General features: G+C 51.3%; 1 protein-coding gene across 2 annotated transcripts in view; it reads left to right on the top strand.

Annotated features, from left to right (window-relative positions):
* NRP2 (neuropilin 2) overlaps positions 1-11,527 on the top strand; it is an 89,902-nt gene extending 78,375 nt beyond the window's left edge. Inside the window, exons 16-17 of one of the 2 annotated variants that reach the window (XM_068407447.1) lie at positions 7,351-7,419; positions 8,092-11,527. In XM_068407447.1, the coding sequence (XP_068263548.1) occupies positions 7,351-7,419; positions 8,092-8,345 (323 nt within the window). In that variant the 3' untranslated portion in view covers positions 8,346-11,527. Of the gene's footprint in view, positions 1-7,350; positions 7,420-8,040 lie in introns of both variants that reach the window. The other variant, XM_068407445.1, reaches the window with a different exon arrangement.
* Positions 11,528-15,444: the final 3,917 nt, after the last annotated feature.

The following is a 15,444-nucleotide window of genomic DNA, read 5'->3' as shown; positions in this document are numbered from 1 at the left end:
CAAGCGAAGCTGCTGTTCCTGCTACGTGCAGACCCCAGCTCCGGGCAGCACAGCTGGTGTGCACACCCTGCCTCGCTGCCCTCAGCATCCAGCCATTAACAGCGGCTTTTAGATCCATTACGTTTGTACCAGTCCTTAGTGGGAGTTTTGGGCGGCTGGACTGACACTTAGGATTGCTTGGGGATTTCGCTAACGTTGCTTAAGTGCTAAATTGCCCAATGTGATTATGCAGAATTTCTCTGGCCGGGGCCCCTGGAGACAGGACATCCGACTTCCCGGGCCCCGGGGGCCAGCTCGGCTGCCAGCTCAGCTGAGCCGTGCGCTCCGTCCCCCAGCACAGCAAAAACCGGGTAAGCCATTACCAAAATTAATAATGAAACTGGCTAATGCGTTCCTCTTCTGTAAGATCCTTGCCGGGCATATCGGGCTGCGGAGGAGAGCTGCGCAGGAGCGGCCCGGGTGCCGCAGCACCGAGGGTTAGGGGAGGTGTGCGTCCGCTGCCTTCCCTCCACCCGCGTCCTCCCAGCTTCTTACAGGGGCCTTTGCTGCAGCATTTGTCCTTCCCATCTTCTTCGGGTGCACCTTTCACCCCTTTAGAGGAGTCAGCAGCATCACATTTCATGTGAAATATATTTTCCTGCCAGTTTGAGAGGTTTTCCTTTCATTCCTGCATTTATTTTCCTTCTGTCATACTCTTTACCCTGGCATACAGCTCAGCTTTGCAATGAAACTTCCTGGCTTTACCAGGAATTCAGGTCATCAGCAAAAAAATAATTCAAATGTGGTCCCTCACTTTGGCTGTTCAAACACAGGCAAAACTGAGGACCCATGCCGCCACATTTTTATTTTTCTCTAATTGTACAGCAAAGCCCGTACACTTGTAATTTGCATTTTGTACACTTCAGTGACTGTCCAAGCAAAATTCAAAACAAATACGCACATGCAAAAAACAGGGAGGGAGAGACTGGCTGATGGCTTCCCAAAGAGGAAGAAAAAAATTTTGTTAAGTAAACAGACGAAAAGGGAGGAATCATTCAGTGTTTGATTATTCCGTATGCGCGCCAGATTGACCGGAGAGTTGGGTGCTGCTCAGCCTGTAGCACATCATGGGGAAGAAAGCAGCTAAAATTAGCGTGCTTTGTTTGAAAAAATAAATGCAACTTAGCGTGATTTTGATGCAACCTCCTCTGCAGGTTTAAGACTCTACTTGAAAAAAAAAAAGAAGGGGTAAATGTTCTGGGGCAGCAGCAGGGGCTCCATGTTTCAGCAAGTGGCATTAGTCGCGGAAGCCTGATGTCTCCTGTGTGCCGTGGGAAGGGTCCGGACATGGATCCCCTGGTTGTATGTGGGATCGTGGTGTCGGTCTTTTTATCATCTCTGCCGTTACTGCCATGTTGTAGGGAAAGCAGCTCCATGGCGGTTGGCAGGAGAGGGCCCATGGGCACTCTCTGTAAGCCCCGGGGCAAAGCCGGTGGCAGACGGGGCTGTACAAGAGGGAGCGGTGACCTGGGAAGGCAAAGGGTGCCATGGGAAGGGCTGCACTGCAATGTCCAGGCAATGTCAGCGTGCCCGAGATGGATGGTCGCTTAGGAACAGGCTGCAAAGCACAGTGCTTGTTCACCCAGCCTGGGGCCTGGACACACAGTCTGGCCAGCCTCCTGCCCCGGCAAGCGCCTGCAAGATGACACTTGGCACGGGGAACCCAGAGCTGCTTCTCCTGGGCTGTAAGGGCGAGGCTGGCTTTTTCCTGGGCAGGGTTGAAATCCCTCTGCTGCTGAATGCGAAGGAATGAGGTACAAACCGGACTGTGCACAGGGCTGTGCTGGGATTTTTGCCCCTCTGGAAACCCTGTGAAAACCTGCTGCCATTATCGGGGCCGGCCGCAGCTTGCCCTGTGTCAGGGCAGCACAGCTTGGCACGCAGACAGCAGGCGAGGGCCCCGAGGCAAGCTTGGACAGCCTCTTGGCTCTCCGCCACAGCTCCTCCATCAGTGGCTTTGGCAGCTCTTAGCAGCCGTTGCAGGCGTGAGTGCCAGTGTGAGGAATGGTGTCGTTAGCCATCGCCGCTGTAAAAACAAACAGCAACAACGGGGAGAGCGTTACATGTACCAGGGTGCTGCAGAGCTGCCGGCTTCTCCCCGGGCTCTGAGCCCTCGCGCGGCGGCGATGGGCTGGCAGCGCTACCCTGGCACCAGCGAGCTGCTGGGTTTGGGACGGGTGAGCTCTGGCACGGAGCGCTGAACCCGAGGGGCAGCTGCATACCTGGGTGTTCCAGCGCTAAGGAAGAGGGAGAGGAAAGCCATGCTGTGTAATGCCGCTGTAAGGCCGTACGCCTGCACGTTGCCACCACCATTTCTCTGTCCTTGTGCCGGTGATGACAGGCACAAAAGCAGGACATGCCGGGGAGGTGCCGCGTGTGGGGCGAGGGCAGGGCTCCACACCTCAGAGGGCAGTGCTGGGGCTGGAAATAGCTGCCTCCTCGCGTTTGCCTCTGCACAGGCACCCAGCCTGGGCTTCATGTCTCCTGAGTGCTGTCGGTGGGGGTTTTCACCTGCCCAGCTACGCTGCTTCTGCGCACGGCAGGCCCGAGAGGCTCCCCAGTGCCCCCCAGTTTGAAGATGGTGCCACGGTGTGCACCATGCCCCGCTGCCGGCGCCGCCCCAGGGCGATCTGAGGATAAGGTCCTGGGGTTCCCATGCTGTGGAGGGTGGCTGGACCAGGGGAGAGGCTGCGTGTTTGCTTTCTTTAAGGCTCAGCTGTAGCCAAAGCACTGTTTTAATTTGAAATTTGGCCGGGATTTAGTCCTTTTGTAAACTGAAATCATTCTGTGTTTCTGGAGGAGTGGGGAGGAGAGAAGTGAGATGGATTTTTGGCTGGAAATAGAGCGGTGGGGGATTCAGAGGGAGTGTTTGTGCCTGGTGCCTGTGCTAGTGCTTTGGGAAGCACTTCCCTGTTCACCGAGGGTGGGAGGTGTTGCCCCCAGCCCCGGGGCTCCCAGCCGGAGGAGCCGCGCTGCGCTGCCACCATTGCCAAACAGAGCTGTGTCGAGGCGAGGCCACGGCAGCTTCTCTGCTCTGTCAAAACAAAATGATGTGTGTTGGAGTCACGCTATTGCCGTGGAGAGAAAAGGGCTGGGAACGAGCAAAGGGAGAAAGGCAAGGAGCAGAGCAGAGCTGCAGCTCTGCCTCTCTCTGCCAAGGCTGGGGAGCGATAATTTCTGACCCTGTGTTCCTGGGCTTTGCTGGGTTTAATGTTTCAGGCCCTCGTGGGCTCTGTTTGGCAGCAGAGCAGCGGTGCCCCTCCGACGGTCCCCTTGCCGAGCGGGGTAGCACCAGCTGAGATGGCTGTTGGGGCAGCAGAAGCGAGGGGTGAGCACATAGGAGGGCGCTTGCTGTTCTGGGGGAAGTGAGCAGCACACGGTTGTTGCCCCGCTGTGGAAAGGACCAGAGGGCAGCCGGCTACCCCTCTTTTGTACCAGGGGGCACAGCCGCAGATGTTACTGGGGAGTAAAAGACTGTAGGTAGCCAAGCCCACAAGCCACCATCACCTGGTGCATCCCCAGTCGGCCCCAGAGCCCGCAGACCCCTGTGGGAAGTGGGGAGCAGGAGCACGGGGAAGGCAGGAGCACATCCCAGGTGCTCTCCAGGCCAGGCTCCCTGTTCCAGAGAGGCTGGAGGCAGGCAACAAAAAGGGCTGGAAATTGCTGCAAGTTTGATATATCGTTTGAGACAGGCACCTCTTACTGAGAGGCTCATTTTGTTCACCTAGAAAGAGCCCAAAAGGCACCACAGCCACTGTCTGCAAATGCCTGTGTGCAGAGAGGTGTGGTGATAGACAGAGCTCTGCCCTGGGATGGAGGGACCTTGCAGGAGGCAGCGGAGTTAAGCCAGACAAAGTCAGTCTAGAAGGAAACAGCAGTTTTTTCTCTCGATGGTGGTCATTTGCCTTGAAGGGATGTGTCTAGGCTCCAGCAATTGGGACTGGGTGCCCTCTCCAAAGCAATAGCTCTTGGCTTAGTGCAAAGGTCTCTGCCTGAGGCGGTGGGCGCTGCTGGTAAGCCCGTGCAGGCAGGCTGGCGTTGAGCGTGTGTGGTGCCGGGAAGTCCATATGGTGCACTGACCTCAGCTTTCCAGAGGTGAGCTGCCGTGGGCAGGTTGGGAGGGCTGTCGTGCAAGAGGCACACGTATGTCTGTGGTGGAACACTAGGGAACCTTGTCTGCTCTTGTGCCTTCCCCGTCCGCTCTGGCAAGGCATATCGAGCACATCACCCCCTGCTTCCAGTAACCCCCTCCCTGTCCCAATCCCTCCTGCCCCTGCTACTATTTTAAAACAGATGTACATTAAAGCTCCTTAATATCTGCAAATACTAATTCTCTCCTGCTCTCCCTCCATGTGAGTTCATACTAATGTGGTACTTAAGTTCCTCCTTGTCTTTGATTAGAATCTCATCTTTCTTTTTTCAGGTCCCAAAAATTAGCCTTTTAGCTGGCAGTGCTCTCAGATCCAGCAGATAACAGCCTTTTCTGGGCATCCGGCCGTTCCCAACAGCATCGCTAACATCATCTTTTCAGCATGACGGGCTAGGTGCTCACCGCCATCATTGAGCACCCACGCTTTAAAAAGGGCCTTTCACTCAGGAGAAAGTGCTCCTCCTGTTTAGATACAGTTCCCCCTAACTGTATATTAACAGTATATTTTTTTTCCTTTCAAAATGCAAAGTAAATTGTGCTTGAAAGCTGCCCTTCAAGGAAGCAGCCCTCCACAGCACAGGACGATGCATGTTTCTCCTGTTCTGCCCAGCAGCTTGCAGGGCTTTTCTGGGGAGCGCTTTCCAAGGGGGTCACTTTCCATGGTCTGCTCCACTTGTGACAATATTGCTGAGATTTGTCACAAAGGAGCCTAATTGATGACAAATAGCAGGCTGGTCTCTGGGACGGGAAATCGTCTCCACTAGGAACTGAACTGAGACCACCAGTTTCAATTCCCACAGACAGCCGCACAGCCAGAGCTGATTTTGTTAATGACTCGAGAAACCCCAGTACGGAAAAAGAAACGTCAAGTTATATTTTTCCAAAGCCAGCGTAGAGCCCTGCGTGACAACATATGATCTGATAGCAATGAAATGGTGTGTGGGGAACAGAAGAATGAGGGCCTACCACAGGCTCGAGGAAGGAGAATGGGCGAGGAGCAAGATATCATTTAAGCAGGACTTGGAGTCATATTAGCATGGGGAATTGAGAAAATTGCTAGAAGAGTAAATAGATTTTGGGCTCGGCTTTTTGTGCAAATGTTCTCTCTTTTCAAGTTTTCCCAGCGCTGCTTCCTTTCAGACTGGAAGAACTGGTGTTCTTTTGAAAGTGTTGATTAACTGATACTTTGTTTTTTCTGGCTTTTCCCTCAAGGCTACCCCGGGAAATAAAAAAGCACCAAATTGCTAGCTTGTTCTCACACAAAATGTAGAGGAGCTACAATATGGAAAGGCAAAAGACTTCCAATGGCCTTGTCCACACATGGGCTCCTTGGGCAGACTGCGGTCCAGTTTCCTCCTTTGCTCGTGTTCAAGCAACCTACAGTTCCCGCAGGGTTGTGTGGGTGACATGGGTGGCAAATTTCACTGCTTGTCTTCTGACGGAGGACTAGCAAAGCAGACATCTCCACATGTGAGCTGCTTTGCAAATTATTTTTCCACATGTTCGGTTCTAAATGTTTGCAAGAGGCCCTCAGGCAGTTCTCCTAGCCCTAAGATGTTGCCATCTGGGCCTGTCAGTTCCAGAAGTGTTGAGAAATTATGTGAACTCGCTGCTAAAGTGAGGATTTACAGAAGATGGTGTGCACCTATGTTTCTTCAACAAGCTACCAGCAGCCTGGAGTCAGCTTAATTACCTGGCTAACTAGACACAGAGCTCGTCATCAGAAGGGGCAAGTGTTGGGTTTCATGTGTTCCTGTTGCCAGGTTCACTTGAAAATTCAAAGAAATCCCTTGAGTGCAGAGGGCAGAAGACAATTCTGCCCAAAGAACGGGTATTTGGGAAGGTATCATTAGTACCAGCACAGGGGATCGCTGCAGTCAGGTGTAAGGTGGTGGTGGGGCAGCGTGGCATTCAGCAGAGCCCCCTGCTCTGGGAGTGAACCTTGAAATGTCACTGGCGGGGGTTGCCTGATACTGTTGCCCATGGTACCAAAAAAACGGATTTGACAATTCAGGAGGCCTTTTCAAGTCCTAAATCTCTGTGCAAATATGCACAAGTATACTTTTATAAGGTTTTGAATAATTTCTTTGCACGTGGCTTTTTTAGGCACAAGTTACATGCTTTGGTTTTGGTTGTTTATAAATAACCTCTTTAAACTCTTCTTGCCATTCTTGCACAAGATGCGAAGTAGCCTTGGTTTGCAACCACAACTATTTCAAGGGTGTGACTTCTACTGCTTTCTAGTAGTCCCTGATTTTCTGCGCTCCTGATCATTTCAAGGTGCCTTCCCAGTTGGGCGCCCCAAGTTACAGTTAGCTTTGAAAAAAATCTAAGCAGATTGAAATGACTCTTTTGGCAAACTGAAAAAGAGCCATGGTAACTATACATAGAGATAATGCTAGGAAGACTGCACAGGAAAATAACTTGCTTCTGCTCAGATTACAGCATATGCATTTGGTTACTAGTGCTTGATCTGTGCTGAACGATAAAAAGAAATGTCACCACTAAAAGGAGTTTGGATCAGAGAAATGTTAACATAAATGCCTAGATATGGACACCCATTTGCCGCTCTCCCCATTTCAACCAGCTTTTGCATTAAAACATATAATGATGATACATGACTTCCTCAAATTACTATGAATTTGTCTGAAACCCAAAGAGAAACTGGGTCATAGAAGCTCTGTGTCCAGTAAGATGTATGGGAAAAGGTGAAAAGTAGAGTGTGCTAAATGGATGTAGCATTAGTGACAAGTAATGACAGGCACTAAGATCCTTTTCAAAGTTGTAAGGATAATACCCATGAGCATGTTAATAGTGAATTACGGCCATTATGCAGGCACCAATGACAATATTTTAGTGCTATTCAAGTTATCTGGTTTCTTTGCTTTTCACTTGCTTTCTTTTCTTCTTAAAAGCTGGTCATTTATGGTCATGAAATGTGATGTAGTGGGCAGATCCTGTTGTCTCGAGTGTGCAAGAGTCTTCATTGACTTTGGCCAAAGGAAGAAGAGGAAGAGTTCTTCCTCCTTCCATGAGGAAGAGCCTTGCAGTAGTTCAACTATTGCTTTCCTCTGTCTGATCTTGCAATCCAGTGACCAGTGGCAATAATGCCCCCAAAAGGCCTCTTTAAACAAACAGTGCTTCCCATTTTGTTGTTCTAGTGAACTTCCCAAGAATGGAGGATGATTTTCCAATCTCTGAGCAAGACTTTGAAGACAACGATGATACAGGTTGGTACCCGAATGCCACATGGGCAATTTATCTGGGGGAGCTTGTGTTTCAGTATCAGATGCTACAATTACTCACAAACCTCAGCTTTATTGGGAGTTAGGAGGTAGAATACGCTTGAGAACATACTCAAGTGGTGGCTCAGTGCCTGGACAAAGACATTAGTTTTCTTTTCTTGTTTCCCTTTTTCAACAGCCAGCATCCTTGCAAAGTCAATATATTGTATTTGTGTTAGGACAAGTGGAACTGATCTTTCAAGCATTAATTGCTGCTTGTGTGGCATTTTGACTTGTAAATGGAGAAAATTAAGTCTGGGAGCTGTGACAGATTGTTTCCATAGTTTTGAACCCAATGGCACTTGAAGGGCCAGAGTTTCAGTGGGTGTAAAATGCTAGCATGCCATTTATGTAGCCTGAGATGTAAAAGTGAATTAGGGCACCTACCTTTCTTGGTAGTTCAGTGCTTCTCATTGCTTCTAGACCTGAGTTAGGGAATCCTGCTGAGATATACCCATAGCGGGGCTTTTACTCTTGTAAGGCCATCACAACTCCAAGTGAGAAATGCATAAAGATGGGAGGCAAAAAAAAGTGATCCCTGTGTAATAAGTGCCCATTCCACTGCAGATTACTTTGGATCGGATAGGAACGACACACTGTTCTCTACTAACTCTCCAGGAACCTCGAAGCTGGACAAAGAAAAAAACTGGCTCTACACCCTGGATCCCATCCTGGTGACCATCATAGCGATGAGCTCCCTCGGCGTCCTCCTCGGGGCCATCTGCGCCAGTCTGCTCCTCTACTGCACATGTTCATACGCCGGGCTGTCCTCGCGGAGCTCCACCACGCTGGAGAACTACAACTTCGAGCTGTATGACGGCATCAAGCACAAGGTCAAGATGAACCACCAGAAGTGCTGCTCGGAGGCCTGACGGGTGCCCTGGGGATCACCCTTGGTGTTGCGCCCAGTGAAGTGGGCTGGCAGGGGGTTACTTTTTTGCTGTTTTCTATGGGAACTGAATGCTGTAACGGGGAACAAGGGGCACAGGAGGAGCGAGGGGAGGTGCTGCTCCTGCAGCCAGGTCCCACTGGCGGGCTGCACTCCGCCAGGACCAAGTGGGCATTCCCGCAAACCGGACTGTGCCGGGCGAGGGGGGACCGAGACCCTTGTTTGTTGGTTCATCTTCATTTTCTGCTGATGTGAGTGGCTGGGATGTGGCGAGGGAGACTGGTTTACCTTTTGGATGTGAGAAACTAAATGTTGATCGTTATTTCCCACCTCCTTTCTCTGGTGAGTTGCTGAGAAGGCTGAGGGATTTCTTCGGCCACCCTGTCTTTAGAAATAACACAAACACACACACACACAGAGACCCTGTCCATTTTAGACCCTGTCCAGATACCGTTTTGGTGTAGTGATTCGTGCACCTCACACTAAGTCCTGGAAGGTGCAGTTTCCAGTCCTGAAAATGGAAGCTTGTTGTTACCTGCAACTTTCCTTCTCCTGGTAGGGGGGAAAGGTGGAATACTGGGTTTAGTGTCAATGGTAACAGCAGCGCTTTCTGAAGTCATTAAGAAAAAAAATAGAAAGGAAATCCTATGTGTAGAAGCACCTCTTTGAGAGAAGCTCAACAGCCTTAACATGATTTGTGAATAAGAGCCATTTATTAAATCCAGATCTTGGATTGCAAAAGCTGAGTCCTTCATCAGGAAGGCTTTTCTTTGAATCTCCCACGCCTCTTGATCCTGCCCCCCCCCCTTTTTTTTTTTTTTGCTATAATGGGAAAATTGCAGCAAACAAAAGATAGAGTCTGTCAGGCTGCCGTCACTCAGGCGACAGCTTTGGGAAGGGGGCTTCGCTCGGGGTTTGACTTGAGGCACAGAGCCGAGGCCTCTCCGAAGTGCCAGGGAGGGAAGATGAACAGGGAAGGGGGCTGGAGCCATGCCCAGAGCCCCGGGAGCCTGGCCGTGGCACCTGCTGGCCTTCATGGTGCTCCCCTTCTCCCTGGAGCTGGTGGGCGCGAGCTGGTGCCACCAGCGCCAGTGGACCAAATGGCTGCCATAGTATCCCCTTCAGAGCAAAGCTGCGCTGCTCCTGACCAGCAGCAAAACCCCGAAGTTTTATTTATGAGCTGTGTTTTGTTTTACTTTGAACAAGTGCCTTAGAAGAAGTATTTTTCCTCCATCTGATGATCAGTGCTGTATCAAACAAGAAGTGAGCCCTTCATCCTTCCCTGGCAAAACGCTCCTCTTCACCGCTCTCCACCGGGTAGAGCCCAGCTGAAGAAGTGTCATCCTTCTACTTTCAAGTGGTCTGGCCACATTGTCTAGCAGCTGATGATACCTCTCCACTTACCACTGTGCCATGGGAGAGGAGTGTTATGAAAACAAGGTAGTGGAAAAAAAAAGTTCAAATGCGGGGCCCCAAACCGATGCCTTCATTTTCAGTTCAGTACAGACAGATTGCCCCTGTCAGCTTGCACATATATAAGCAAGAAACCTTCGCAGCACATTGAGTTTGCTTTTCCAGGGGCTCTTTGGACCTCACAAGTCCTGATTATACATTTTGCCTAGCAAATAGTTTGGGTTGAGGATGAATTTTTTTTTCCTCACTAACTGCAGAGCGCCGAAGGTGTGATGTGCTGTGAAGCTCAGTTTGCACAGCCCCTGCAAACACATCCTGCAGGAGGCCAGGTGTTCGGGGAGACGAGCAACATCTGGAGAGGAGATGAGCACGGACAGTGCCACAGCTGCTCCTCAGTGTGGTGGGAATAGGAACATTTGTTTAGTGTTTCATGAAAAGCTCCATCAGACAGTAAGCTTTTAGGAGGAAAAAAGCCTTCTCCACTGTAAGACAGACACGTGTGTTACTGGGGAAGCAGCTACCAGCAGCTGTGTCGTCAAAACATCCACGGTTGACACACGAACACACAGAGATGCGCACACACAAAGACCTTCATTTTTTTGATTCACGCTGTGCACCCAACAGAAACAGCAGTAAATGTATCTCAGATTCTCCTTTCGAATCACCTTATTTCTTTTTGCATTCTTCATGGACAAATTCCACAGGGGTGTTATTTTACTGTACAAAAGAAATGGAGGCGGTAAGAGGAAATGTACCAGACCATTTCAAAGCTGGATTGCTGCCGCTCGATGATTTTGTCCCCTTCAAATCACAGGTGAGGGGAAGGATGAATGGAAAAGGACCATACAGTAGAAAAGTCAACTTAGGCAAACAATAGGTGAAAATAGATAATTAAAAAGGTGACGTTATGGTGTCTAGTAGGCGTACAGAGAGAAGAGTTGGTATATACATTTATTCAGAAACAGTGTGTTTGCACACGCGCGTGAATTCTCTGTATGTATCGTGTATGTGACTTATTCCGTGGGACTGACTCGTGTTACTATATCTCTTGATCGGGGGCAGGAGAGTACTGCTGATCTTGGCACTAGCTTGGCATGGGCCCGGCGAAGCGTCCACCCTGCGTGTCCCACTTGCCCCTTCCAGACGGGGCCGGGCACATGTGCGTGCGCTTGCCAGGCAGGAGCAGGCCAAAAATGCTGCAAAGCCGATACCTCACTTACCTCTGCTGGGTGCTTTACTGTTCTACAGAAAACTGTGTTTGATTGTAACTTCAACAGGGGAAAAAAAAAAAAAGCTGTCTGTGCATTCAATTCGTTGCATCCTCCTCTGCAGATAGATTAGGTTTGCTGGTCGCAATTCCCTCTGTGAAATTCAGAAAGGAAAAAGAGACAAGACGTTGGTGTTAATGCCATTGCTGAAATGGGCTGTTGCCTCCACACCCTTCCCATGGCGAGGACGTGTTGCCACCGGGCAGGCTGTAGTGCTGGGTGATTTCATTTTGGGGGAAGGTGCCGGGGGTGAGCATGGGAATTAAACCATTAAGAAATCATATGCAGAAATGGAAATTCTCCAGGGTTTGCAGATCAAGGTATTTGACCGTTCACTGGCTGAGCCAGGACTTATGGACTTAAAGAGCTTTTACTGTGATTCTTTGGTGTAAAAAAAAAAAAAAAAAAAACCAAACCCAAACTGTGTTTATATGATTTGTATAAAAACCTTTTAAAATTACTATTTAATAAACATTATGGTAGAGGTTATGTTTCAGTGGCTTTTTTATTTGTGAAGGAGCAACAAGAAGAAAACCCAACTGGGAGGGCTGTGGGCAGCCAGCAAGCCCCAGGGAAACCGCGGCAGGGCGGGAGGTGCGTGGGGCCATGCCCGCACCCTCCTTCACTGCACGCTGCCCGTCCCCGGGCAGGCCACCCCGGGGTGACGGGCTGTAACGCAGACCCTGCACACACGCATCCCCCCGCTCGGACACGGCCTCTGCCCCTGGAGCCGGGGACAGCTGGAAGCTGCTGTCCCCCAAGAGCAGCACCTGAGCACAAAGCCAAAAGGGGACACGGGTCCCTTCCTGCCACCCTGCGCCGCTGCCGGCGATCCCAGCGAGGAGCACGATTTTAGGCTAAGAAAAACGTCATTTAGGAGTAAGACAACTCGGTGCTGAGCAGAAAGGTGCAGTCAAGGCTTTGCAGTGCCAACACGTAGCGCGGCAATGGCCAGCTGGGGGGATGAGGGGTGGGGGGGACACTGTGGGGACACCCTGGCTGCGCACAGGGCTGGGATGACTCCAAGCACGGCCGCACAGGCATCACGCAGGGAGCAACCTGCACCCTCTCTGCCTTCTTCCAGCCAGCCTCGGGGGCACACGGGGGCACACAGGGGCCCAGACTGTCCCAGCTCGGCCAGCTCACCAGAGTGCAGGTGCCAGCATGCCCCTGTCCTGGTCCCACAGCCTCCGTGGTCTGGCTTCAGCCCCATCCTTGGCTGTCACGAGAGGCAGCCGGCAGCAGGGACTCACAGTAAACCCCAAAGCCAAGCCTGCCCCACACACTTGTCTTCTGCACCCTCCCTCCACCCTGTCCCACCACCCTGATGGTGGCCCCGGCCCGGGGCAGACCTCGCATCTCGCAGGGGTCCCAGCACCCTGGCCGGGAGCCAGCACGGGGCTGTAGGGATCCGGCTGGAGCAGCAGTGGGGCTGAACCTACAGCATGGAAACGCGTGTTTATTTACGGGTGCCCTGACAAAAGTGAGCCGATCCATCAAGCCCTGGGCACCTCCAGAGCAAATGAAATCTTGCTGCCATCATCTCCTTCCCTCCGAGGCGGTGGCTGCCTCCCGAAGCGCACGTGTGTTAAAGAGGGTCTTTAAGCGATGAAGGGCAGCTGGCAGCTTAGATGAAGATGACAGTGTAGCTGCAACCTTGACAGCTCTTCCCTCACCCAGGAATAAAGAACTGATGTGCAGACTGATACCTGGGGGGGAACGCTGTCAGCGCGCAGGACAGGGACGGCAGATAAGCGACTCAATCAGTGTCAGACCTGTCCTGCCGTAACACCGCCTGTAAATCACGGCGGTTAAAGAGACGCCTCCGCCGAGGCGAGGAGCAGAAAGCAGGTGACAGGAAAAACGGGTGGCGAAGCAGATGTGTGCACCAGCTGGGTTAAAAGCCTGATGGCTGGGCTGCTGCTGCCACCTGAGCACCCAGGGGAAGCAGGCACCCACATCGGGAAATGGGAATCTCCGGGGGATCTTAGCACGAGCTGGGACTGCATTTAGGTGGGCTGCTCTGCGGCCGGCGGGGTGGGGGCGACCTGGAGGGGTGCCCCTGTGCATTTGCCACGCACACACGGGTGTCTGCCACCAGCAGAGGCTGCAGCGCGGGGGCCGCGGGGATGCTTCATGTGGCACAAGAGTGATCAGTGGCCGAGCAGGCTAATGAAATCGATTTCACTGTTCTCAGCCTGCTCCAAGACAGGGATCCAGCCGCTCCAGCACATCCTCGAGAGCTGATTGCAATCGTCCACGCACCCTCGCTGTCTCTCTCATCCCTTCTTCTTTGAAATATTCCTTTGCTTTCGGGTTTAATGGGGAATCTTTTCAAATAATGACTTGCTCTCTGGACAGCTGGGGGCTTGGCAGTGAGGGGGAGCCATGGGGCTGAGCTAATGAGGGGATTCGTAATTAATTAATTGCAGGCAGGTGCAAGTGGAGCCTCCCGTTGCCTCTCTCTCCTCTGTCTCTCTCTGAAGAGCTCCTCTGCCTCCAGGAGCCTGGTGCTGTCACCAGCCATCCAAGGGGATTGAGTGAAATCTGGTGCTGGCTTTGCTGTGGACAGTGACTTTGGCAGGCAAGATGAAGGCTGGTGCTCCCATCCCCTCCCTGCATGGGCCATGGGGAGGCTGCCCCTTGCAGCACGTTGACTTTACATCTGCCAGGCTCCCTACACTCAGACCATGATGATGGCACCCATAAAGACACCTTCTCTCCCTGCTGCCCCTCCCAGATGGGCCAAACCCACCCAAATGTGAGAGGCGATGATGAACCCCCCATTAAACACCACTTTAATAGGAAAATAACTAATCCTTAATGTGTTGAGAGGGAACGAATCCTCTCCAGGGTCCTGTGTCGTAACTCAGTTGCACCACTAATATCCGAAATGGAAAGCACTGAGTTAAACACTCAGCAGCTCTACCCCTGACTTGGCCTGAGTGCCAAAAATCAAGGGAAGAAATATAGCCCTGCTTCCATGTGCTGCTGCAGTGGGTGGAAGGCTGCGGAGTGGGCTAGCGGCTCAGGACTGTCTGCTGCAAAAGACTTTGCTAACATTTCCTTGGTTAAAGGTTACAAACCTGGAGGAAATAGCTGTCCCTGGTGTGGCTGATAATTTCCTATCAGGTCCCTCCCATAGTGATGCAGGGCTGCTTTGTCACCCTTCAGATCAGCTGCCAATTTCATGCTTAATAATGGAGTTGACTTCTTTACAAATACCATTAAAATTTCTAGCACTATTTTTGCCCTCCTGCTCTTTCGGGTTTATACAGAGAGTAACTCTGCCCTGCCTTCAAGCCCAGCTTTCTTTGCAGCCCTCGAAGCTCACTCCAAGCACACTTCAGCAGAGGCCCGGGGCAGCTCTTCCCTCGTCCCACCGCCTCCCCGATGGGCTGAGTTGGACACCGCAGTGGCAGCCCGGCAAAGGGGTGGGCTCTTCCAGCAGCCGTCAGGGACAGCTGTTGCCAAATGAATTTCAACCTCATATTTTAAGAAGACATTCAATGTGCTTACCAGAGCTGGGGAGCCCTTTACACCGCAGCAATAATCCAGCGCGCGGCCATGAAATCCTCAGCAGAGTGTCACATCCATCCCTTTCAGCAGAGAAGTTTTATTAACTTAGGGTGTGAAAAGTTTCAGAGAGCAAAAAGTCTCTCTCCCTCTGAGAGAAATAAGGATGATTTAAGCAGTCTGGGTGCATTTGAGATGGAGAGCGAGTCCCCCAGCTGACACATCAGAGGGAAAAACTGTAAGCCGAGGCCGCATTTATTAAAGAAGGAAGCTGGGGCTCTGTAAAGCCAACCTTTTTAAGCACTCCGCGAGAGAATTTTAATAAAAAGCACAACAAGCCCACAACAAATCACGACTTGGAAGCAAAAAAAAAAAAAGTCAATTCCTGTCAAGTTTTGAAGAATCGTCTGAGCTGAAGGTAAAACGAATTCCTGCGATGCTCCCCTCCCCTGCCCTACTCCTGTGCACGGAGCAAAGCCACCCCAAACGCCGCCGATGACACACCACAAATCACACTGGGGAGCGGGGTGGGGGGACAGCTACCCACCCAGCCCCGGGAAGGACTGCAGAAGGATTGAGGCTTAAAGAAAATGAAATTTATAGTTGGAGCATTAAAATATTAAAGGGCCTTAAAAGAACAGCCATGAATCTGATTTGGGGGGGGGGGGGAAGGCAAATCTGTCATCAGGCAGAGACAAACGGCTGTGGGACCTGACAACTCGTATAAATCTAGCAGAGAAGAAGAAATAAAGCCCAATCAGACCCCAAAAGATGGGGGGGGGGGGGGGGGGGGGGAAGTGATGAAAAGATTTTAGGGCATAAAGAGTGAAAAGGAGAGGGAAAGCTAAAGAAGATAAGGAGTTGAAAGAAGAGAAGTGATTATAA

This window comes from Nyctibius grandis, chromosome 9 (genome assembly GCF_013368605.1).
Source record: "Nyctibius grandis isolate bNycGra1 chromosome 9, bNycGra1.pri, whole genome shotgun sequence".
Taxonomy (NCBI): domain Eukaryota; kingdom Metazoa; phylum Chordata; class Aves; order Nyctibiiformes; family Nyctibiidae; genus Nyctibius; species Nyctibius grandis.
This window is presented reverse-complemented; position numbering and strand designations above follow the sequence as displayed.